This window comes from Asterias rubens, chromosome 11 (assembly GCF_902459465.1).
Source record: "Asterias rubens chromosome 11, eAstRub1.3, whole genome shotgun sequence".
NCBI lineage: Eukaryota > Metazoa > Echinodermata > Asteroidea > Forcipulatida > Asteriidae > Asterias > Asterias rubens.
The window spans coordinates 13,541,741-13,567,992 of NC_047072.1; the positions used below are offsets into that span (position 1 = coordinate 13,541,741).

Below are 26,252 nucleotides of genomic sequence, written 5' to 3' on the forward strand. Positions count from 1 at the left end.
TAGCAGACGCGCGCGATCTAGCCGTATCTGTAGCCGAAGTCGCCGTTTCGGACACGGCCTAATTTGCCCTTCATGTTGAGGTCATGTGTTTAAGCACCAAGGGGTATAGAGGTTGATATTGTGTTTTAAAAAGCCTTTGAAGCGCTATGGTTACCCAGGTTGTATACTCCCAAGAAAGCTGAGAAAGATTACAGGAATGTTATTAGCTAATAACCTGGGCACCAACGTAAAGTGCAATGATACACTATTGTAAAATGCGCTACATGTATACTTAAGACTAAATTTAGAAAGTGATCAAATTGACACTTGGAAATAGATCTAAACTTCACTAAACACACATCTCATGAAAAATAAAGATAAATACTTCCTTACATATGTTTTGTTACTACGACAATGACCGAGGCCCCCAAAAGCCACAAAATGGTAAAAGATATACATTTTTATATGAAAGCCATAATAATCCTGTCTGTATAAAACACTATTATAGGCAGTGTAATATGCATATATTAAACAGAGCCCCCCCCCCCCCAACCTTCACAATAAATGTTCCTGTGAATGCAACTTAACACAGAACTGTGTATTGACAGAGTTGCGACTTGAAGGGACCAGTTTTCCTTGTGCATGTGGTTGCTGGATGCAATTTTCAGTCCAAATGCAGCACAACCCAATGTACAGTTTAGTCTGGCACCTTGTGTGTACACATATATTTTTTATCATTATCATTTGATTGGTGGAACATGTGTTATGTGTCATCCTTTTAACCATGTATGAACCTATGATCAGAAACAGCAGAGTTTGAGTCTAGTGCTCTTAACCGCTCTGCCACTACACGCCATGTTGCTTCATTCATGCCATAGATGTTGCTGGGACCACTGACGGAATAGGGAAATTTCTCTACATGAAGGCGGTCACCATGGAACACTCACATCATATGATAAACAGGGAACTCCCAACTGTTGTTTGGAGGAATGTCCACTGATTTCGTACACAATATATTCCTGAAAAACTTCTACAGCATTTCATTCAGCAACATTTCCTCTGTACTTTTATTCTTCTATTGAAAGGCTAGCTGCCATCACAGTGTGGACCAGCATTAAAGTTAGGCTTTGCAGTTATAGGCACTGAGGGTATTTTAAAAATGGAATGTTGAGGTCACTTTGGATATTGCAGGAGTTTTTCCATAATCCATAAGGAGCAAGGAGTAGACAACATTGAGTAAAGTCGAGTGCGCTCCGTGGTTAACTAAAGGTTGCCAATTTTGACTCGCACCGAGGCTGGTCGACCATTGGTTGACTACTGTGGTCGACCATTTGGAACCAACCTCATGACCATGGTTTCGTCCGTGGTCCCGATAACCTGTTCCATGCTTACATGTGTAAAACGCAGAGGGGAACCTGCGACACTATAGAGAAAACGCGGATAGCAATGAAGTGTTGAATACCGTGGTACGGATGGTTGACTAGGCCTCAAAACAAGTCGTTCAAGCGAGTCCGTCACTGCGCATGTATTTTGCTGGTCAGTAGTCAACTAAATTTGCGCACTCAAACTTGCTCCTTGACTGGCATCTCCTTTGTGTAACTGATACTCACATTCTCTGGTACCCTTGGGTTCCTATGACGACTACAAACCGACGTACTCATAATTAATGCCAGTGTTGACCTGCGGAAAGTGAAAACTAAAGTCAGCCGTTGTGCCAAAACATCTCGGTTCAAAACAGCAAAATATAAATAAATAAATCTGGGCCCAATTTCATAGAGCTGCAAAGCCCCAAAATCTGCTTAGCGTGAATTTTCTTCCTTGATAAAAACAGGATTACCAACAATATTTCCATTTGTTGCATATTGCTTGTTACTGGTATTCAGCTGTTGTTTGCTTATTCTGAAAATCACGTTGAAATTTGGTTGGTAATGCTGTTTTTATCGAGGAATAAATTTCATTCTAAGCAAATTTGTGTGCTTAGCAGCTCTATGAAATTGGGCCCTGGACTCACCTTTAGGAATGGATGATCCAGAAGCTGATTGGCTGACCATCTCTCCATGGGTTGATGGACGAGACACTTGGAGAGGAAATCTCTACACTCGGCGCTGATATTGTCTGTGATGTATGGTATAGCACCATCACCAACTTTGAAGATGATTGGGAAGTCATGGTCAAATTCATGCCAAGGGCGCTGTCAAAAAAGAAGAAAAGGAATGAACTTTTCAAAATATGGGATTTGAGGCATTGCATGGTGAGGTGTTTTTTTCCTTTCATATTTACCCGCAACTCCGAAGACCAATCGAGCTCAAATTTTCACAGACTTGTTATTTTATGCTTATGTTGTGATACACCAAGTGAGAAGGCGTGTCTTTGACAATTACCAATAGTGTCCACTGTCTTTAAGCTTAAAGGCAGTGGAAACTATTGGTAATTACTAAAAATAATTATTAGCATAAAACCTTTCTTGGTGAAGAGTAATGGGGAGAGGTTGATGGTATAAAACATTGTGAGAAATGGCTCCCTCTGAAGTGCCATAGTTTTAGAGAAAGACGTAATTTTCCACGAATTTGATTTCAAGACCTCAGATTTACAACTTGAGGTCTCGAAATCAACCATCTAAACGCACACAACACAGGGTGTTTTTTTCTTTCATTATTATCTCGAAAGTTTGATGACCGAATGAGCTCAAATTTTCACAGGTTTGTTATTTTATGCATATGGTGAGATACACCAACTGTGAAGGCTAGACTTTGACAACTACCAATAGTGTCCACTGCGTTTAACATTTATGACGTATAAAGCTTTCTCACACATGAGAAAATTTGTACCAGTGTCAATAGTAATCATTCATATCAATAATTGATAAAACAATTTGTTTGTACCTTTCCTGTTGCCATCTCAACAACCACGCACCCCAAACTCCAGATATCGGCTGCTCTACCATAACCCTTCTTGCCTTTACCCGTCTGAGTGATGACCTCTGGTGCCATGTAAGCTGAGGGTCAGAGTTCAAAGTTTTAAAATGTCAAAGATTGAACACTCCAAAGTGAATTGTGGTTACAATGCATCTTGCCACATTTTGGAATTATGTGAATATCTGTACGTAGGATTTCTAAATTGTTAAGGTGGAGATCAAATTTAGTGTGGTTTGAAGTAACGCCATGTCGATAAGTAGGGTTTGAAACTTTGCATGGTGGAGATACAATCTAATAAGGTTTGCAGAACACCATGTACATGAGTAGGATTTGAAACTTTGCATGGTGGAGATACAATCTAGTAAGGTTTGCAGTAACACCATGTACATGAGTAGGATTTGAAACTTTGCATGGTGGAGATACAATCTAGTAAGGTTTGCAGAACACCATGTACATGAGTAGGGCCTATAGGATTTGAAACTTTGCATGGTGGAGATGCAATCTAGTAAGGTTTGCAGTAACACCATGTACATGAGTAGGATTTGAAACTTTGCATGGTGGAGATGCAATCTAGTAAGGTTTGCAGTAACACCATGTACATGAGTAGGATTTGAAACTTTGCATGGTGGAGATACAATCTAGTAAGGTTTGCAGTAACACCATGTACATGAGTAGGATTTGAAACTTTGCATGGTGGAGATACAATCTAGTAAGGTTTGCAGTAACACCATGTACATGAGTAGGATTTTAAACTTTGCATCGTGGAGATACAATCTAGTAAGGTTTGCAGTAACACCATGTACATGAGTAGGATTTGAAACTTTGCATGGTGGAGATACAATCTAGTAAGGTTTGCAGTAACACCATGTACATGAGTAGGATTTGCAACTTTGCATGTTGGAGATACAGTCTAGTAAGGTTTGCAGTAACACCATGTACATGAGTAGGATTTTAAACTTTGCATGGTGGAGATACAATCTGGTAAGGTTTGCAGTAACACCATGTACATGAGTAGGGCATATAGGATTTGAAACTTTGCATGGTGGAGATACAATCTAGTAAGGTTTGTAACTGCACCCTGTACTAGAAAATCTTCCTATGAGTTTATGTGATTCTGAAAAAACCCAGTAGTGTAACAACTCAGTTTTCCATCAGTATGCTTTGATAATATTTGCTAGGTTTTTTTCCAACAATAAAATAACTTCAAATTCCAGTTTTGCTTATTATGACAAAGAGAATTGTAAAATTGAAGAATTAATTTATACCTGCTGTTCCTGTGAATGTTGTGAGCTCTCCCAACATTGTCTTTGAGTTTTGCAATTTGATTGCAGCACCAAAGTCTCCCAATTTGACATGTCCATCAGAAGATAAAAAAACATTAGCACCTGTAAAAAATCAAAGTCAGTTAATATGATATGTTTTTGACTGTATAATTGCATATATTTTTATAAGAGACCCCCAAATGGACCTAAAATGCTCAAAACACAAAATGAGCTGTTACCATGGCAATGGGCTATATATTGTTTTCAAAAGGTAACTTTGTTTACTTGCACATCAAAGCCCTTCCACCCAGGAAGTATTAGAACAAAACAAATTGATTTTTTGACCGTGGACACATATGTCCAGTATTTAGGTGAAATGACTCTTAAAACCTATACAGACTTCCCGAACAGCCAACTGGAGATCAAAGAAACATGTTTTTTTTAAAAGTTGTCCATGAGGTTGTTGGTGGCAAGTTATCATGTAATAGATGACGTATTGATACGCTAGTAATGTTCTTGGTTGAGCATGCGCTTTGAGTTTAATTCCCGAATGGCCGGGGACAAATGGAGACGAGAGTTGTTTTCTTGTATCAATTGTTTAGTTTTTCTTAAGTGCTTAGCCATGTGGAAATAAATGTCGATGAATTAAATTGAATTAAACTGAAATACAGTCCAACCGGAATTTAACAAAAATTTGACAGTTGAGAGTTTATATCCAATTACATTGATTCTTTTTGACAACAACCCTTAATACATTAATCGCTTGGAATTTTGGCTCACCTTTGATATCTCGGTGTACAATTCCATGCTCATGAAGGACACTGATAGCAACAGTTATTTCTTGTGCGTATCGTCTGACCATCTCCTCTGGCAGGCCAGCTTTGGCAACCTCGGCTATTGTCCCTTCATCACAGTACTCCATGAAGATAAGAAGCTCTTCCTGTAGATGGATTGCAATACAACATGAATCTGTCATCTTTAAGGAAAATTTGGAACACAACATCCTGCGTTTCGAGTAGGAATGAAATGCAGCTTATATGCACATTTCACAAATCTCATTGGCTAGTGAACAAAGCGTCTCCTGTGCGCCTCAAAGCCAAAATGCAATTTGCCTCTAATGATGATGTCTATTGGTATTTATAACAGTAGCATTAGTCGATTAACTCATTGATTAAGATATTAAAAAAGTGATGTTTCCTTGTGGATGCTTGTCCCTCTTATATAACTCAGCTTCAGAGAGACTAGGGCCCAATTTCATAGAGCTGCTAAGCACACAAATTTGCTTTGCATGAAATTTCTGCCTTGATAGAAACAGGTTTACCAACCAAACTTCCATTTGTTACATATTGCTTGTTACTGGTATTCAGCTGTTGTTTGCTTATTCTGAAAATCACGTGGAAATTTGGTAATCCTGTTTTTATCGAGGCAAAATGTTCATGCTAAGCAAATTTTGTGCTTAGCAGCTCTATGAATTTGGGCTCTGCTTGTACAAAAACTGTGTTTTTAAATTTTCAATGGCAAAGCTGAGAAACCTAAAGCGATGGGAAATCTTACCCGATGTATTTCAACCCCATAGTAGTGGACGAGGCTGGGATGCCTAATCCCTTCAAAGTTCTTGATCTCATCTGCAATGTCTTTGATAACGCTGTGGTTGTTCCGTTGAAATCTCATCTGATGGGATAAAAATACAATTTATGAAGTCCACTTTCAAATAACCATATATCTGATGATAGTGTATGGCCTCAATCCAGCTGTCAATACAAAGACACAGCCTCCTTCAAACCTTAACCCAATAGACCGATCCATTAAGCTCCGCCCCATTGATTATTGACCAATCACAACGAAACGAAGGTCCGACAAATAAGGTCCGACACGTATACGTATCTGTGTACGTATCTTGGCGCGCGCGGCAGAGTTGTGCAGAAAGGCATTGGGGAGCCCCACCGGTGCTTGCTCACATGTGCGTCGTGGGCGGAGCCTACTGGATCAGTCTATTAATCTCCAATGGTAGACTTTCTGGGACAATAGGTAGCAGCAGACTTAGCGGCTAAATCCATTGTTCTCCAATTTATGTGCATGCTCAGAACTACGTGAACAATGTAAATTTACCTGGTAAGTCTGTTACAAAGTCTCCCATTATACTCAAGCCTCTCCTTCTACATCCTTTTCTATGCACCCACCCAGGCCTATAAACCAACCCTGTGCTATGTACACATCTGATAACCCATCCACGGGCCAACACCATTAACCTGGTCAAAGATCAAACTTTCCCCATTGCCTATGTTAACTAGTTTCCAAATGTTTGTTCTTCTATTTCTTGTTTTAAGAGTACCAACCCAGCTCTACAATAATTCACTCCTGTTAAAGGATTCTGCCATCTTCTTGTTGTCTTCTTGTTATCGGCCACCCCTGACATTCAGGTGTTGCAACAGCACTAGTTCATTATGATTGCAGCTTTGTACTGCCTAAAGTGTTACATGGAGCGCAACTTACATAATGCTGCACATCAGGAAGCCATGCTCTAAACAAAAGTAAAGAGCAGTACCAACAGAAATGTGCTCTCTTTAGCTAAAAGCTAAATTTAGAAAAGAGAGCAAGTCCAAAGATCGCGGACCCAAACCTTACTTCTCATTAAAAATTTAAGATTAGACACTTGAAGACTATGGGCACACTTGGCCACCCTATAAGAACTCTTACCTCTTTCATGGCTATTGTCTCTCCAGTATCCATGTTTATACATGAGTAGACAGTAGTACCACGCTGTCCCTCACCTGGTAACAAATACAGACAAATGGAAATTAGACAGTCAAACTTGAAGCCGGACTATTAAAAAAAGTGGGGGTCATATATTTTTGGGGGTCTGATTTATTGGCAGAATTATCGAGTAAAAACATATCTGCATTCTAGAGTAGTCATCTTAACTCGCCTGCTGATGTTGACCAGTTAGAAAAGAAAGGAACAGAATCTTGTCCAATGAACTCACCAATCTTGCGCCCTCGTTGCCAGCTGAATGTCACCTTCTTACAGTTGATATTAACCACCTCATTATTGCTTCGTCTATCACTCAGCCGTCCAATCATCTGCAGGTCTTGCAGTTTTTTAGTTCGTTGCTCATCTAGCTGCTGCAGCTTGCCGCGGACACGACTCCACCGGTCAAGCTTGGTCAGTGACTCGGAACTGTCCTTGGAGATGCAGCGAAACATACGAGCAACTGACGCTGCCTGGGGTGGGGACAGAGGGCACGGGCTGGGACGCTTTTCATACTTAGGGTAGGACGGCTCTGCCAAATGTAAGGATAAAAACACAATTGGAATGCTTAAGACCCGACAGCAGGGCTATTTATCATCTAAGTCACTTTGATTCTTGGTTTGTAAGCAAATAATGAATGTCTATTATTATTCAATTACAGTTGTATCGCATACTTGGGTGTGATCACTGGCTACACAGCAAGTAACAGTTGTAAGGCTTTTGACTGGCACCCCCGAAAAAATGCAAACATAGGGCTAGATAGCTCAGTTAGTAGAGCGCTGGCATATGAATCCAGAGGTCATTGGTTTAAATTCCTGCTCTCGTCAATTTGCTTTAGTTCAACCCCAAATCATTACTAAATTATCATTCAAGACATGCTCAAACCTTGTTTATCCTCAGTAGGGCTATTGTTGGGTACCAGCGACATGTATCTCTCAGTGCTGGTGGATTGAAGATGATCTATGAAGGGTACCGGGGATGGAGTGGAGTCTGATGTAGAACGAGATTGCTTGGACCAGGCTCTGTTTAGTTTATGACTTCCCTCTAACATGGGGCTAGTCACCGGCAAGGCTGTTGATCACAAAGCAGATAAACTCATTCAATTGTTTCACACACAAAAAAACTATTCAAACCCCTGCCAGCAGCAGAGTTACATAAACAGTAACACATTTAAAAGTCTGTAGTAAAACATAATTAAAATGGCATTAAAGGAACGACCCAAAAAATAAAGACAACAGATAAATGAACACGATGCTTTCAAAGTTGTCTGATCTTTGGAATGTCTGAGACCATCGCACAGGCAACCAATATCTGTTGGTTTGTCTGTCGGCTGATCTAAGAATGCAGTGCATCTTAATATTGTGGTAACATGAAACTCAGATGGCAAAGCTTAGCCAGTGAGCATGCTCAATCAACCACATTATATGGAGATCCAATTTTCAGGGGTGGGAATCAACACTAACGAAATTTTTTAAAACTTATATACAAATTTAAAGGTATGTTGAAATGATGCCATTTCTACCAATTGGTAACCCCTGGGGTCGATTTCACTAACGCGTTTTGGTCATCGCAAACGCCGAAATCGATCGCTAAATCTGAAATCCATCTCAACTTAGCAATGGATTTTTAGCCGACGATTTCACTAAAACTTAACGATGAATATACTCGTCGCAAAGTTTTATTTAGCGATGACAATCTTGCGATGACATGTTAGTGGTCGCAAAGTAAAAGTTCATTGCAAACTTATGATACATCGCGCCATTATGTGCTTATAGCTATAGCGGTGTACGTTTTGACGTATAAATTGTCCGTGATTTAGAGTAAAATGAGTGGCGCTACATTATTTTAGTCTTGCGGTCTTTTACCAGGTAGACTCAGATTGCCGATGACAACTATCAGCGACGCAACTGCAGCAAAGAGCCCCTTAATATCGGTAAAAAGGAGATACTATATGGGTTCGATTATTTTAACCATCATTTTTAGAAAAAAATAATGTGTAATGTATTGGCAAATTGACAGTGTGAAGCTTGGTATTATTTCTTCCTCCATGGTATTATTAGACAGATATGTCAGAATTTTCATCAATCCCACCGTTACAACAGATTTACGAAAACTGTTTATTAAAATCTAAAATTATAATAGAGGCCATAGGCCTATAAATGCTTTAACCCTTTGTAAATGAGTGCCTAAACATCGTCCACAATAGTTCGTACGTGTGCACCAACATGACAACGATTTACATATAAACTGCACAATGCCATTTCATTTCGAGCGACGACCGACGATTTTGTTGCGGGATGTCAAAGGTCACTACCTTTAGCCTCGTACAAAAACTTTATTTCCCTTTTAACGTCATCGCAATTGCGATGACTTTAGTGAAACGCAGAGTTAGCGACATCGCAATTGCGATGAATTTGACGTTAGCGATCTCATCGCAAGTGTGTTAGCGATGATCGCAAACATAGACATTAGTGAAATCGACCCCAGGGTTATAGATTCCAGAGAGCTTTTGAGAGCCTAGAGTAACCACTGAATAAAACTAAGTTGAATAAATACCTGGGCTATTTGAGCAGGACTTATCCTCCGTCCCAATGATGTGAGAGATGCATTTATTCATAAGATGTTTCATATCCTGAAGAAGAGACGGTCAAAACATAATGACGATTAATTAAACCAATGATTAATAATGAAGCCAACTCAAGTAGGTTAAGGAAGTGTTATGAATATCCATCGAGAATTTGTTTTTTAGTTTTTTAAGGAAATAGAGGGAGCTTGTGTGATTTAGACTTTTATCACGATGCGGTCGTCTTGATTTAACTCCATTCCAACTTGTTGTAACCAAACTGAGGCTGGACGAAATAATAGTCTGGTGCCATGCGCATTGAATGTAGCATTCATTACTGTTATTGGAAACAGGGAACATGACCAAGATGGTGACAGCATGATAAAGGTCTATTGGGTTGTCTGGGGCATTTTAGAATGCAACACCCAATGGACTCAAAAATTGTTAACATCCGAAAAAACATTAGATTGAATACTGCTGAAGTGCACTGTTTATACGTTTAAATAATTCAAAGTTTGCGAATGTTGAGATGATACATATTATGTTGTCATTAAAATAAATAAACTGCTGTAACTTACAAGAAAATCCTCATTTGATAGATGTGCCACATTTCTAGGCTCACTGGCCACAACCAGAAAATCCATGCCGTGGTTTGCCCAACTACAACAAAAAATAAACAGGGTATTAACATATAGACTACAGACAGCACAAAGGTAGTAAGCATCATCAATCATAGTTATAATAATCATAGTAATCATAATATTAGTAGTAATAAAACTTGTTTTTATATAGCACTTTTTCACAACCTTAAACAGGCATATCAAAGTAATCTTTGAGGTGAACAAAGAAAAGAAACTAACCAGAGCAGGATTTGAACCCGTGACTGCCAGGTTTACAAACTGTACTTCACCAACTAAGCTACTGAGTCCTATTTTAGCAGTCTCTCTATTTTGTCATTATTTTTGTTCAGGGAGCGACACTCATAGGCGGTGTGCTCTATTGGTAGAACACTAACATATAAACCTAGAAGTCACAGGTTAAAATCCTCAATTATTCTTTGCTCACCCCAAAGTTGATTTATTGTTATTACCCAGTCAGTTTCCCTCGCGGTTTAAAACTCAAAATAATACCTCAATATTGGCTATTGAATTCCTCAGTAAACAGCAGCACCTGTTTATAGCATAAAACACTGTGAGAAACGACTCCATCTTCTGAAGTAATGTCGTCTTTAAGAAAGAGGTAATTTCTCACTAAAGTATTGAATCTGAGAAAGACTTCAAGATTAGGGCCTTTCTCAGACATCAGAAAGCACACAAACTTGTGCAACAAGGGTGTTTTTCCCCATTATTTTCTAGCAACTTCGATGACCAATTGATGATAAATTTTTACAGATTTGTTATTTTATGCATTTGTATGGATACACCAAGTAAGAATACTGGTTGTTCGGTGTCTTTAACTCACTGATGACAGGTGCCAGACTGACTTAATTTAAACATCTTAGTATACCTTGGTCTAGTACCCCTTCCCTTCTCACAGGTTTCAAGGACAAACTTCATCCACATGTGGGCCAAATTCTGGATGGACTTGGCTAGTTTCTGCCTTGCCTCTCCTGACAGCAAGCGGGTCACTTCTTTGTGATACTGGAACAGGAGGGAAAACACAGAGCAAATCTTATTTCTACACAATTTCATTGCATTGTTTTGTTAAATCTGAATGGATTTAGTATGAAGCTTGGTAATACAATTGGATCAGAGTTATTCAGCCATTTCAAAAATACATGAAAATACAAAAAATACTTCCAGATGGGCTAGGAGAAACAAAAGCAAAATAATTACTGTGGTCCATAATACAAGTAATAAAACGAGTAATAAAAATATGTATTAAAAAATTTATGTACAAAAAGATGGGAAAGTTAACTATTATATAAAACATGTCTATGTACATCTCGTTGTCGAGAATTGATAATTGTTTTAATTTTTTCTCAAAAAGTAAAGCATTTCAAGGAATACTATTTCAAGAGAAGTCTTTTCCCATTACCTTCTGTAAACCCTGTAAGTTATTTGTAAATCTGTGAACTTTAAAAAAAAATTTATGTTCCGAAATGGCTTTAAGAAAATAGAGAACAAGAAAATAATATGTGACTCGTGATCTTTAAGTAGCAATTAGCTGTCGTCTTGACATTGTTAGTAATTGTTGTTGTAATCTGTTGCTGTTACTGCTGTTGTTGTTGCTGTTGTTGTTGTTGCTGTTGCTGAGTAAACGTAGAGTAGAGTATTTTGAAGGATAAGCGACAGCTCCTGACCAGACCAGGGCAGTTTACTACATAATCTACACATGAATCTGGACAATTTTTTTAGGAAAATCATTCATTCTAATTCCTACGCATTTTTCCTTGGAACTGTATGAGGGAACCACTGAGCAAAATTCCTCAAAAGAGAACAATAAACCCTTCTGCTAATTATAATATAAATGTTTGCCGTCTTGACTCCCTCTAGTCAAGTTCCACAACAAAATGTTCAGGTTGGTGTTTTTAACACCATGGGTGTCACCAGAAAATTATTTGGAATTACCTAGGAGAACTGATTCTGAATGTTGAATTTAGATACCATTTTTACAAGAATAAGTCCAAGCTCAAACAACTGGTTCCATTCATGCTGCCCCACGCCTATGGAACAAATTGCCAGCACTAGTAAAATCATCTGTTTCTTTAACACAATTTAAGAAAAACCTTAAGACACATCTTTTCAACCAAGTATTTGAGAAAATGGTTTGATTTCTACCCTTCGACGTTTTCTTTGATATTTCATTTGTATTGTATTTCTCTTCAACATGTTCTGGATTTCTTCTTAGCTTAGGCTTACATTTCAATTTTGGTTATTGTACATGTAAATATTATTCTTTGTATTTAGCGCCATGAGCACTTTGATGGATTTGTGCACTTTATAAGTTCTCATTATTATTATTATTATTATTATTATTACAATTCAACTCACATCAAATCCAACAGAGAAACACTGGTGCATCGTCTCCTTGAAATATGACAGCATGTTAATCTTCTCAGTCTCTTCAATTTCTTGGATTGCATCGATGTTCAGATTCTTATCCACTAAGTCAATGGTCTCAACAGTAGTTTGACACAGGTTCAGGGCATTTTGCTGGATGGGAGAGCAGACAAAAATTACCTCAATAAATATCAATACGTTAAATGGTAGGGCAAAATATGGGTAAATACTCAAACATAAAAGACTATAAAAACTTACTCAGGGGAGGCACTGCAGCTGTTGATAGTATAACTTATTTTGAGAAATGTTTTCGTGATAATTCCATATCACAATATACAAATACCTTCAACTCATCCAGTGCCTCTGCTATAGTGTTGTGACTTGATGTTTGATCACTGGTAAGGATAGCAGATTTACCTACAGCCTGCTCAAAGGCTTTCCTCTGGCCAAGAAGCTGTGACGAGTGGTTTACAACTAAGAGCAAACTCTTCACCTAGTTGAATAACGAAAACAAACAAAAAACACTTTAAATTGACATCATGTGATTAAACCACAGACTGTGATTAAAAGTGAATCAGTAACAATTAAAATTCTTTTGGTTTTAGCTTCACACCCATGTGTGATATGTACGGTCTACTCAGTGCTCGTCCTGCTGATGAATAACATACCACAGCATACTTCATTGGTGGAATTCAAACTCCAAGACCCAGGCTTTCTAGACTAGACTAGGCTAGTTTAAATCCTGTAATTAGCAGGGGTAGCGTAACAGTCTCGCAGAGGTAATAACTAGGCAATAATAGTATGAGAAACCAGTCACTGCATGACCAGGGCCCGATTTCAAGGAGCTGCTTAAGCAGCAAATATTGCTTAACAAATTTCTGTTAAGCATGAATGAGCAGGATACCAGTCACAACTTGTACATATCGTATGTTATTTTGACTGGTAACCTAATTCTGCTAAGCAGAATTTTGTTTGGCTTAACTACTTTTTGTGCCAGCCACAAACCCAAGGTTACAGTCTATTGACCCATTTCACCTGACCTTATCGTCTGAAAAATCTTGAATGCGCCATACTGGTGGGCAATTTCACTGTGCGTTTTTTTATGTAACTCTATGCTGTCCGTTATGCAGTGAAGTGTGCATTTTAGGCGACGCGCATTATTACACGTAAACCCAACTGCCCACCAGCATGGTGAGCGTGGCATCAGTCGCTACGTGTGACGCGCGTGCAAGGGGTAAATACAGAAGATGTTTTTACCTGTATATCTAAGAGAGCAATGGTAGTCTCTGCGTCTGGTACAACGTGGATACATGGTTCTTCCCAGTCCGGATACAGGCCCTCTACAATGTCCCCATCTGAGCACCTGACTAAGAGGAGGTACCCCACACTGTCTGCAATGGAGGTATCGTTGGGTATGAGGGGCATATCCTCACGTCCGCAAAGGTCATCTAAAAGTTGCAGAATCTGGGCTGTGTCGTCTTGCAAGTGCTTAGGGACGAACATCAGATGGCCATTGATGTCTGCTCCAGTGTTAACCTGAGTAGCATACAAGATGTGGATGGTTACATACAAAACGTCATCAGCCCAAAGCTTGGAAATAGGAATGAATTATTCCAAAGGGAAAGAGTTCTTTAGACTATAAGCAGATGTTTTCTCAAGTAAGGTTTGCGGTGACACCATGGGCATATTTCTCTTTTGCGTAGTAGTGGTGCCGAGGAGGCTGTTTAACAACTCAGAGTACGATCAGTTTGCTCTGATCGACTTCAGGAGAATGTGGAATTCTCTTGAAGATGATCAAAACAAAATAATTGAAACGTTGATTGGTCACACCACCAGTTCTCCTAAGAACCAATACTACTGACATGGTGCAATACTATTTACATGGTTCTCATTGTTGAAAACTTATTAAACCTGTTAAAGAAACACATTAAGCACATGTTGATGCACTAAGCTAAAGCGCTATATAAGAACCGATTATTCTTATAGGCAAAACAAAAGACACACCAATTTTCCAGGACATTTTGCAAGCCCATGGGTATCACAACAGTTCAAATCAACTCTAAACAAGCAAACACACCCTCAAAAACTTTCATAGAGAGCAGATTTGCACATTTTTGTTCGTCTTCGGTTAGTTGCATTAATGTTGTACTGGCCCTTTTAAGTTGTTTTAAGTTGTTATTTGGTGTATTTCTTGTGTTTGCTTTCATGTAATTTTGTACATATTTATTATGTGCTGTTGTTTTACATGTTTTTGTACATTTTGTGTTGTTCTGGTCGAATAAATAATAATAATAATAATAACATGACTTGTATCCTTAAAAACTAATGTTGATTCTTTCACCAACCTTAATATGATCCGATTTCTTGAGGACTCTTAACAGTTCCTTTGTAGAAACTAACTTCTGAAACTCAGCAGCAATCTCCAAATCCTGAGGGAAAAATACAATATAAGAAATACAACACTGATTCAAAGGATATCCTACAATGCAGGAAGTGCCTAAGCTCACATCCTACCAAATTGGATTTCAGTTAACACATTCAGTACACAGTGCACGGTATTGTCGTCAATGAAGAACAAAACTAACACAAATTTGCCTACATCCCCGAGCATCAATTTTAATTTATGTTACAATCTTTCATAATGCTGAAAAAAATTACACAGTGTAATGATCAGACACAAAAAAATATGCAAAAACTAATAATGATAATAATAATAATAATAATAATAATAATAATAATAGACAATACTTATATAGTGCACATCATTGTATAGCCCTATGCACTTTAAAGAGAGACAAAGAAATAGGTTGAAAAAGGCAGAAAAGAACGAAATTAACTGTGATTACATTGATTGAACAAAAACTATGTTTTTAAAAATAGATCAGTAGTTTCAGCAATTTTGTTGTAAACTGTTTCAAAGATGCACAATAGGGTTCTGGAAGAGTAAGGTAAAGACGACCTGTTTAACCCTTCACATCGGTGGAAGTGTAAACAAGCAAAACATTTCCGGGTAGAAGTATGGTGGTTGCTTATAGATGCTTAAATATGACTACCCTTAAGAATCACTCAGCAGTTATTTCATGAAAATAATTATAGTACAACAAATTTAATTTTCTTGGATGGCTTACCTTCCTCAGCATCTTAGCAAAACCAAGAGCCTTAGATGCCCTCTCTCGTACCTCATGAAATAAACACTTGAACCGTTTACAAGAGTTGATGATAATACGCCTAAGATAAAGGTTCAAAAAAGTACCTCAGGTTTTACCATTTAAAAAAAGAGCTAAGCAATTGATATGTCATTGGTAAACTCTTTAAATATAACAGGCTTTATAACTAAATCTGCTAACTCAATATAAATAAAAAGATTTAATTGCAGTTTTGAAACTATACATGTTATTTGTTACTTTCCCTTTCTGCCTCAAAATGGTTAAATTCACATCAATAGATGTGTAAATGTTATGTTAAGATCGCCTATATTAAGATCGCCTGTCTGAAACCAACAATTATTTGGGTCGACCTAAAGTCGCTCCTAATCTATTTGGTTCAGCGTGACTCTGGTGCGCCTGTCTGTAACGGTGTGTTAGATTACCTAACAAAGTCACAATTTGATTGGCTGTCTTACCTCATAGTGTCACCGTGTGATTGGCTGTCTTGATATATGGAGCTCACCTCATCTACTCCAACCTCCAGATAATCTCGAGTGGATTCAAGGAGATTACTGGCCATGATGCTGATTAATAAAATAATAGCAAACAAGATTATTAAACTGAATTGTACAACAAAATTATAAAAAATATAATTACTCCTCACAAGTCACTGTTTTAAGAGTGAAAATGAGTGTAAAACTTCCTGAAAGTGTCCCACTGAATTACAAACCATATTGTGGCCATTGAGAAAGCTTTTCGTTGTGACATCATGCACCAGGGTCGGCCCCAAGTAACCCACTTCACAAGCCAGGTACTTGGGTCTGACCTGGCTGAGCCACAACAGGGATGTCAAAGCTACTCAAACAGACTGTGGTCAGACTCAGGTCAATCCGGGAAAGCTAATTGAACCCACCTAAAACTTAAAAGGTCTCAAGGAATGAATGAATATTAAGATGCAGAGGAAAATTGAACTTAACAAACCAGAATCGTTTGCCTGCTTGAGCCTCTCCACCTCTGACATGGGGGCAGATTTCCTTAGTAAAGTCCCACTCCTCTTCCAGGATGTTCTTAAGGCTCATTGAAGCCTGGGGGAGTTTCTGCAGCATCAAGATCCAGCTATGTAGATACTCAAAGTAAGACTGCAAGAGAGTTAAAGGGATTGACGTTAACACAAATAACTGGTCGTCTTATAAAATTATTATTATATTATTTCTGGTGATGAAACATCATGAAGTGAATTTGAAAACAGTAGCTTGCACACCTGAGTAACCCTGTAAATAATAATGCTTAAATGTGTACCAGAAACACTGGGTTGACCCCTACTCTTCCACATTAAGTGATCAGCAGCTGATTTCACGAAACGCTAGGATTAATCCTATCTCGAGCTAGGACGAGTAACCAGTCCTAACTTAGGATGGGTTAAGTACGCCCCACGTCTTTGCATACGGAACTTAACTCGTCCCAAGTCCTAGGATAAATCCCAAGTTAAGAAGACTTTGGTGAAATCGACGGCTGGGTTCTTTTATGTGAAGTACCAATCCTACTACACAGGAGATACAGCTTAATGTCCCATCTAAAGGGCAAAGCAATTATGGTAAAGTATCTTGCTCAAGGGCACAATTGTCACGACTGGGACCCACACTCTGAAGATATTATTATTATTATCTCGCAACTTCGACGACCAATTGAGCTCAAATTGTCACAGGTTTGTTATTTTATGCATATGTTGAGATCCAAGTGAGAAGACGGGTCTTTGACAATTACCAATAGTGTCCAGTGTCTTCAAATCAATGTAACCATAATGCAACCATATTTCTCACAATCAGCAAGAGATCTGTTCCCAATTTCATATAGCTGTTTACCTGGAAATGATTTGTTTGTGTTTACTAAAGCAGAAAACATTTGTAAGCAAATCAACGATCTTGAAGATTTGACAATACATGTTCGCATTCACAATGGATTTCCATGGTTGCGTCACTCATCTGCTTACAAGAACCACTGGCAAGCTAGAGTGTATTTTGCTTTGGTTACGGCTAGCAGTGTTTATGAAATACACATTTTACTTTTGGCTGCTCAGTAAGCAGAAAATGTCTGCTTTACATGACTTTATGAAATTGAGTCAGATTTATTTACCCGTAGCATTTCTTGTAGATCATTCTCAAATTCTTCAATATCACTCTCAGCATGCTCTTGGGCCTTTGGGTCGTCTGGCATAACAGCAGTTGTCATACTCTGATAATACTGTTTCATATGAACTGATGAGCGGATCACCTCCTTGCACTCAAATATTAACTGTATAAAAAATATCAACTTGGTTATTAATTCTTGCATATATCACAATTTACTTGGACTAGCTTTGAATATACTCATTAATAACATTAACGAGTCACTACTCTTTTATTCCCTTTCATAAATGCCCTTTTGTTAAAAAAAATACATTTATTAGGCACTTTAACAATTGAAAGTTCGAGGTTTGAAATCTTTTTCCAAAAACTTGGAAACTAGGCGGAAGCTAGCCGGTTATTAACAGCTCCAGCTGGTCATTATCAACCGTTTAAACACCCCCACGTGATGCACTCTCCACCAATAGGAGTAGAGAAACTGTCTGGGGTATTTATGAATATATTATATAGCACACTTATCTACCAATAAGGTACTCGAGGCACTTTTTGTTGTTGAGTTATGACACCAATTTGTACAGCACCTTGTAAGGGTTTTACAAGGTGCTGCGGAGCATTCAGCAACCAATGCCAGAAACACCGGAGCGAAACCCTTCTCATCGCGATGAGTGTAGCGACAGGTTTATTTATGTGCATTACACAACATACAATAGGTCTCCCTATTTTGTCAATATCTTTGTTTGAAGGGTGCCAGTGAGAAAATAGACCACCAACATAGGGCTAGATAGATAGCTCAGGTGGTACAGCGCCAAAGATCACATTCAAGTTTTGCTCTTGTCATTTATTCTTATATTTTCACCCTAAATGTTTCTGAATATATCAAATAAATAAAATGCATGTTAACTTCCCTAAAGGGTTACATTGAGGATGTTTTATGAACTGAATTATGTTTTAATTACCTGTTGGATACTATGAGCAGAGGGATCCACAGCTGGCTTGTTCTCAAGTCGGAAACGTAAACATTCATGCATGATGTCCAACGGGATCCGTAACAAAAACAAGAATGCTGAACTGCGAAAGATAAAAACAACATCTCTGATGTCTGCCATTTGGATTCAACACAAGGATTGTGACTGAAACCAACTTCTGAAACTTGCACATTTATTCAGGGAACTGGATTTGCAAAGCAGAATAGTTTCAATACACTTCAATCACACAGTGCGGACATCTTCATTTTCATACCATTCAAAACATGTTCAACCCAATTTTATTTGACTGTGTCCGATTTATCAGCTTGCTTGATTGTCATGTGAACAAGCATTTTATGCAAGTCACCAGACACACAAGGCCTGAAGGCCACTTCCAGGTGTGGGCTACAATCAACTATTTTTCCAGGGGCTGTTGCCACCTACTCCAGGGGCTGAAACAGATTACCCCCCTTTACAGTCCATACGAATGTAGGATTGGATATCATCAATCAGAAGCCTGGCTGGTAGATCAGAAAGCACTACCTCCCCAACTTTATGAAGCAATCGTGGTTACAGCAACGCCCTTAGCAACAGCCAGAGCCAATTCAGACGTGCCATTAGACAAAATTGATTAGCCCAAAAAAATCTCACTGAGCAGAAACAGGTTACCAGCCAAAATGCTGTGTAATGTGTATGTTTGTGACTTGTCCAGGAACTGTTTGCTTAGCAGAGTAGAAACTTACATGAAGGATGGCAGACCCATCGTTTGGAATTCAGTACTCCATGCTCCATGAAGGGACAAGATATCATTTTGCTGCTGCTCAAGCTGATCTGCTTCCTCCACTATGGAGCCAGTAAAAGGTAATGGTCGCCCTGATGTGATATCATAATCCACCTAGGCATGTAATAAGAAATTGACAGTAAAACTTTTTGAATTAATTCATAAATTAGTAACTGAATGTACAGATACATTCTGGCGTGTGATGATCACCAGGGCGGACTTAATTAAGCTCTGGTGTTTCTGATCAGCAGAGTGTGGGTTGGATTCCCAGTCATGGCACTTGTGTCCTCGAGTAAGATACTTTACCATAGCTTTGACCTTCAGATTGGACATTAATTAAAGGAACACGTTGTCTTGGATCGGACGAGTTGGTCTATAAAAAGCATTTGAAATCTTTTGTTTTGAAATGCATGGTTAGAAAGATGTTTTAAAAGTAGAATATAAGTATCACTCAAAATTGCACGGTTTTCCTTTTGCGTCGCGAACTAACACGGTCGGCCATTTATGGGAGTCAAAATTATAGGCCGACTGTGTTAGATGAACCTTGAACCTTGAACCTTGAGGTAAAAAGAAAACCGTGCCAATTCGAGACATATTTGTGTAGATCATTGTATTCTACTAGTATTGGTAGTGCAGGTAAATGAACACAGAACACTTATTATGGACAAATATAGGGGGAACCAAAACGTCTTTCTTTCATTGCTATCATACATGCATTGTATAGGTTATGGGAAGACACAATTTCCTCTCGTTCCACTAGTGTTACATGTATCATGAGCCACGCTTGTTTTTCTGGGCATGCCCAATATTCAGCAATATTTTGACTTAAAACAAGTTTGGGAAAATATATATAAAGGGGGTCACAACAAATATACTTTAAGTTGATTTGTTATACTTTGTCCCATCACATGGCATAATGGACAATGCAGCGTAACAAACATCCTTTAATAATATAATCGGCCCACTGACCCCTGGTCAATTGTAGATCTGTCCTTACAAATACAATAACAACAACAAAACCAGAGGAACAATGTGGATTATTTCAAAGGCTAAACAATTATTTGTGATTCACTCTTCTAGCCAATGAATACTTTTTGTGGTTGGGGTAATGTAAACTGTACACTTGTACACTTAATATGGCCTAACAAGTCTTCGTTTAAAGTTTTACTCTAACAAGTTTAGTTAAACCAAGGCAAGTTGACAACATAGAGCAAAAGGACAATACCATAACAACCTACAATACCCACCCAAAGGTGAAGTCCTAAACAGTATTTCTATGGCGTTACTTATGCTTTCAAAAATAAGTGTTCCATATTGGGCATACCCCCTCCCCCCTATTGTATTCATTGTGCAAATGTAGCCCCCCCCCCCCTCACCCCAAATGTGTCTTTGTGTGATTGGAGGCTCGAGCTAGGGTCATTGTGTCAGTTTGTATTAAAATGCATGTTGAATGAAACTTCGCATTTAAGGCAGTATCACTATTAGCCTCTCTAATTACCAACAAATATGAAACTAAAATGCTGTATAAACAGGTATGGGATTAATATTTCATACTTTTGTATGTTGTGTACGTGTAAACATGTGTGTACAAACTGATCAATACATTATGAGCATTACCAGGAAATGGGAACAGATACTTGACTCTTAAAGGGAAGTACACCCTTAACTTATGAAAAAGGAACCCGATCTGCATTATGTACAAATCCAAGGCTCATAAAATTAAAACTGAAAGCAGAAATGGTAGTGCAGTTTTTTTTAAGGGATTATGTAAGTTTTCCTTAAAAGGAAGTGTAGGGCCTATGGCTAGTGCAAACAAATCAAATACATGTGAAAATTTCACATGGAGAGAATCCAAGTTAAAATTATTAAAAGTTACAAATTAGAGGGATTACTCATATTGTGGTTTTTTTATTGACAAGCTAAGAAAATATTGCGGTGATCCCTTTCCTAAAGCTTCCCAGGTTGAACCGAAAACTTTGGTTTGATTTACTTTTGCCAAGTGGATTGAGGGGAATTGTCTTGTCTTGTCTTGTCTTCACTGCACACACCGCCGCCACTGGGGTATAAACGTGCAGACCCGACCCTCATGCATGCATTCTCCTAACTAAACGTTTATATTTTCAAGGAGGCACTTAAAGTTATAGGCGTCAGCTGATTTTAACTTGTGGCGGGAGTGAGTTCCAGATTGGTATTGTTCTTGGATAAAAGGAGTAACAGTAGCAGTCTTTGTTAGATGAGATGGCGTTATAATTTAGGGTCTGATTTTGATGAGTTCTTGGTCTATTCCGTTGGTTGCAGCAAAGATTACTAATGTTGGATGGAGTTATGGAGTGAGTTTCTTTATTAAGTGTAGTAAAGTCTCTAGCCATGGTGCGGCGTCTTTGAGGTCCCAGTTGAGGTCCTGTAGCATTTCCGTTACACTACTGGTCTTACAATAATTGCTTTTGACAAATCTTGCCAACCTCAATACCCTAGAAAGAATCAGTACTCACTGTCAGGACTGTTCAAAACAACAGTAAAAACAATCTGGTTAAGATCTTTGCAAGGGACTAAGGTCAAACATTGCTACATGAGCTACACAAATAAAGCCCTGTTCATACACCTGTACTTCCTGCGAATGCGAATGTGATTTGAATTTTGACTTCATATGGCTGTTTTTGCAGCAAATTTTTCGAAGGAGTTGAGCACAAGTCAACTATTTCAAATTATTTGTTGCGATCTTGTGACGTCAACATTTGTATTGCATTCGCATTCGCAGAGGTACTTTTATGAACCGGGCTTTACAAAAACAAAAATGAACTCACACTGCTAGGTCTCTGCTTGCGTTTCGGGGTTAACGTTTCCTCAACACATAATGGCTTCTGAAGGATCTGTTTGGTCCGCTGTAGCGTTGTACCAAGAAGCCTGTACAACAATGCAGTCATTTTCTTAAGTCCACTATGTTTTAGGCTTCGGTCGACAAATGGCCGATACATCGATGTGGCCGAGTTGTAGTCAAAGCTGAAATGGCATTCACTGAAAATGCGATTGAGGCGAGGGGAGTCCTCTATGGGACTTTTGTAGGCTGGTGTACTATGTAGTTGATTGTTTTGTGAAGATTCACCTCCACTGTCATCATTCTCATCATCAGCATCTTCGTTATCTTGTATGTCAAATGTCACCGACCGCGATCTCTGTTTAGGTGCTTTTTGGAGTTTAGTTTCTTCTTTTGGATCTAGTGTCAGTTCAACTGTTGTGTCTTCAGTGTCTGTCGAATCTCTGGAACTACATGATTCCGGAACGTCAAATAATCGTCTTGGGTTTGGTTTGACGACTGTGGACTTCACTGGGGATGGAACTTGGATCAAATCATTTGTTTTGGCACTTTCTATGTCCTCCTCATCCGACTCATTCTCTAGGATTCCTGGCCAGAAAACCCCCTCAATGTCCATTACTCCAAGCATCAGCGCAGCCTGGTCAATTTTATGGCTTAGATCCTTTGTGACATTTAACCACATATTAAGGGTCTCTATACGTCTATTGAAGTCCTGCATTTGACATAACGGGTAGTCGTTATGGAGCGCCCTCAATGTTGGATACAACTGCTCAGCTTCTTCAAGCTGTATCATAATGGCTGAAATTTGTTTCCAAGCTTGTCTTGTACTCTGGATGTAAGTGGTTAATGCTGCACTGAGCGGCATGCACATACCCACACCCATGCTGCCTCTGTGATTCAAGAAAGGTGTACTGCATGTGTCACAGGCCTGTTGCGGCTCACTGTCATAGCTTCGTACACTCCGATCAGAATCAGATCCAGTATCACCCTGGTTTCCCATTGACAGATTCTCACCAGAGGATAGCAGCCTTCGTTTGTGAAAACGTTTGAGTGTGCACCGTGTTGGACCCTTGCCTTTTGAGGGTGAGGAAATAAACTTAAAGACCAAAATGGATTTGAGGACATCAGGAATCATTTCCCGGGCCTCAATAAGCCTCTGGTCCTCCTCCATCATGCTGATACTGTTTTGAAAGGCTTTCATCCCCAACCACAAGAGCTGATTCCACTCGGTCTGAAACCAGTTCTTCTGCTGACTGACAACATTCTTGTTTTCACTCACTGCATCCTTTTTAGCACCTCCGATGCGAATCATCTCAGAGAAAATACGATGAAAGCTAATGCGATCTTCCGGACACTGAGCCTTTCCAATGGAATGTTTTTTAGTTTTGACAACGGGTGGTGAGACTGGGGGGCTTTGACTTACTTGCTGTGAGTTCAGGCTGCGGAAGAAGATGTTAGAGTCAACCTTTGGAATGGGTGATGGAAGAGGATCGAAGAAACTGTGGCCAGCTTGGGGTATATGAATCCCTGGGCCATCTGCAGCATCACCACTATTGGAGCAGTGTTTATACTCTCGCTGATGGTTCCTTTCCATTGTGATGCTCTTACGTTTCTGTTGCATGGCTGTGCTTCCCAAGACAGGATGAATAAAAGCCTCTCCCTCATCCACTTTATCCATCCTCACCAGATTCCTGCGGTTTCCAGCATTGAAGCTTTCCCGTTTAGGGATATTCAGCCGGAGAGGCTTGGGTGACTGTCGAGATCTACTATGTCTCCTAATTTCCTCCCGGTGATTCCTTGGTGGTGTGGTACCAGCCCCAAACCCAGGATCAACATCAAGGTAATTGAAGTTATCTTCCTCCGGGATACTATTGTAAGCCCCCCCATTAGGCACATAGTCAACTCCTGCATTGACATGGTTCAGTGTGGTATCTACATCCCCATCTTGTGCGTCTTCCAAGCTGCTGTTAAGATCCAAGGAATTAAGGAGACTGTTGTCATGATGATCATGAAACTGAATGTCGTGCGGGAGATCACCATCCACTAGGCCGTTATCCCTGAAAACAAAAATGATGCAAAGGAAAATGCGTTATTAAAACCACAAAATAACAGACTGCTTGAATCTCATAAGAAGGAAACTGACTTGCTTATTCTTAGGTTTGAGTACCTTGGATGCAAATATTGGTTTTATGTGCACCCTGTTTGTTTGTTGTAAATCATTACGCACTGGGTCATTCTACATTCTTGCACTTATTAAAGTGGATGCTCTACCAATCATGATACATGTACCATGATAGTATGAATGATAAGAGGTTGGTGGTCTCCATAGAGTTATATTTAAGAACTAGAGGGCGCACTGGCCTATATACGCGCCTCGGCATGCGCACAGGCGGCCATTTTCTAAGTTGACAAAACTGGCATCTCACAGCGTGTGTTTGTGCGGCCATTTTGTAAGTTGAACAAACAGCATCGCGTGAGCGTTCAATAAAAAAAAACTCAAACGTGTATTTCATATTCAACGCGCGTGCAGAATGACGCGCTTGTCATCTTGCGGTCCCGTGGCGTTTGTACACGAAGCATCTATCGTGCGCCCTCTAGTTCTTATATATAACTCTATGGTGGTCCATTAATTATAGTGCCACAGTGGCTAGGCCAATTGGTTGGAAAACCCCAATGGCATCATGGCTTGCATAACAATACTACTGTAGTACTGACGAGTCAGTTGGGCAGGAGAGATAGCCCAATAAATCGGTCCAATCCACTCCGTATCCTTGGCCCCAGCACGTCTGATATAAAAATCTTTCGTTTTTGTTTTTTGTCGAGTTCCCATTACCACTTACAAATATCAATAATGGTGCGAGCGACCAACTGCTACCCAAGGAACCCGACTAATGATGAGAATGTGGTATGCGCGCTTCGAAAACGAGCAAGTTGTCAAGATCATTGACAAAATTCATACTGTCAAAATTCGTTTGATTTATACACAAAACATGTGATGAAGTGGATTGGACCGATTTATCACCGGCTAGACTCAAGACTGGAGAGTGCACCGATGGATACATGAACTATTTTGACAGACAAAGAACACATGACCTACTTTTCAAACCAAGTAGTGGGTTAAAAAAAATTCAACTTTATTGACAAAAGTACAACAATAAAAAAATAATAAAAATTACCAGAATTACAGGAAACAAGCATGCATGAATGAGCAGGAAACCAACACACAACAGCATTCAGATTCATTCATCAATCATAATGATTGAAAGTGAAGTACACTATGAAAAACTTGATTGGAAGATCATTCAAACCAACAAACAAACAAACACAAAGCCAGGAACCAGTCCATTGCATCTCCTTCTGATCCTGTTCGCAAAAAAAAAACAATGTTACCGGCATCGTCCGGAAACTAGGCATGCCATATTAAAAAAATACATTAAGCCTACAAGTACAACAATACAATCAATGTGATTGTGAATGTAAAACTTGATAGAAAACAAAATTGATTTGAAACACGATATTACCACAATAGTCATCAATCTTATAATTGCCAAGATACACGCATAGCATGTCAAACTTCGTTAACAAGCGGAACTTACATTTTGATCTGTAATCAAGGGTTCAAATTGGGTCGTTATGAGGAAGAAAGCAGCTCATCGAATCACCCAGCCAGCAGGCGCCCATGTTCACAGCAGCTGTACTCTAGTACTGCACTGCCTAGTGTGCGATGCTGGACGTACCACCAAAGATACTGTACTGTATAGTACATTGTACACGTACGACGTCCGGCCCGGCGTACGATCCGACGAGAGGAGTCCGCACTTGTGCATGCTATAATACAGGGCAAGACGCGTGTCGCGGACCGATGCACCGGCGAGGTACGCACCACTGTGCACACAATGTTGTGTGCACGCGCGTGACACGAAATGCGTACCAGGTACCAACAGTACTAAATC

The 26,252-nt window shown here is 39.3% G+C and overlaps 1 protein-coding gene across 1 annotated transcript; it reads right to left on the minus strand.

The window, feature by feature from the left end:
• LOC117296489 (mitogen-activated protein kinase kinase kinase 4-like) lies at positions 1-25,996 on the minus strand. Its single transcript, XM_033779448.1, has 24 exons — positions 25,896-25,996; positions 22,289-24,356; positions 19,447-19,598; positions 18,695-18,806; positions 17,749-17,907; positions 16,597-16,754; positions 16,092-16,199; positions 15,598-15,697; positions 14,815-14,898; positions 13,727-14,005; positions 12,813-12,962; positions 12,461-12,622; positions 10,974-11,107; positions 10,046-10,127; positions 9,461-9,536; positions 7,790-7,975; positions 7,140-7,436; positions 6,854-6,927; positions 5,711-5,827; positions 4,937-5,096; positions 4,160-4,279; positions 2,862-2,974; positions 1,991-2,170; positions 1-1,659 (listed from the first exon to the last, which is right to left on the minus strand). Coding segments are annotated over exons 1-24 (5,112 nt in total). The 5' UTR covers positions 25,898-25,996; the 3' UTR covers positions 1-1,620.
• Positions 25,997-26,252: the final 256 nt, after the last annotated feature.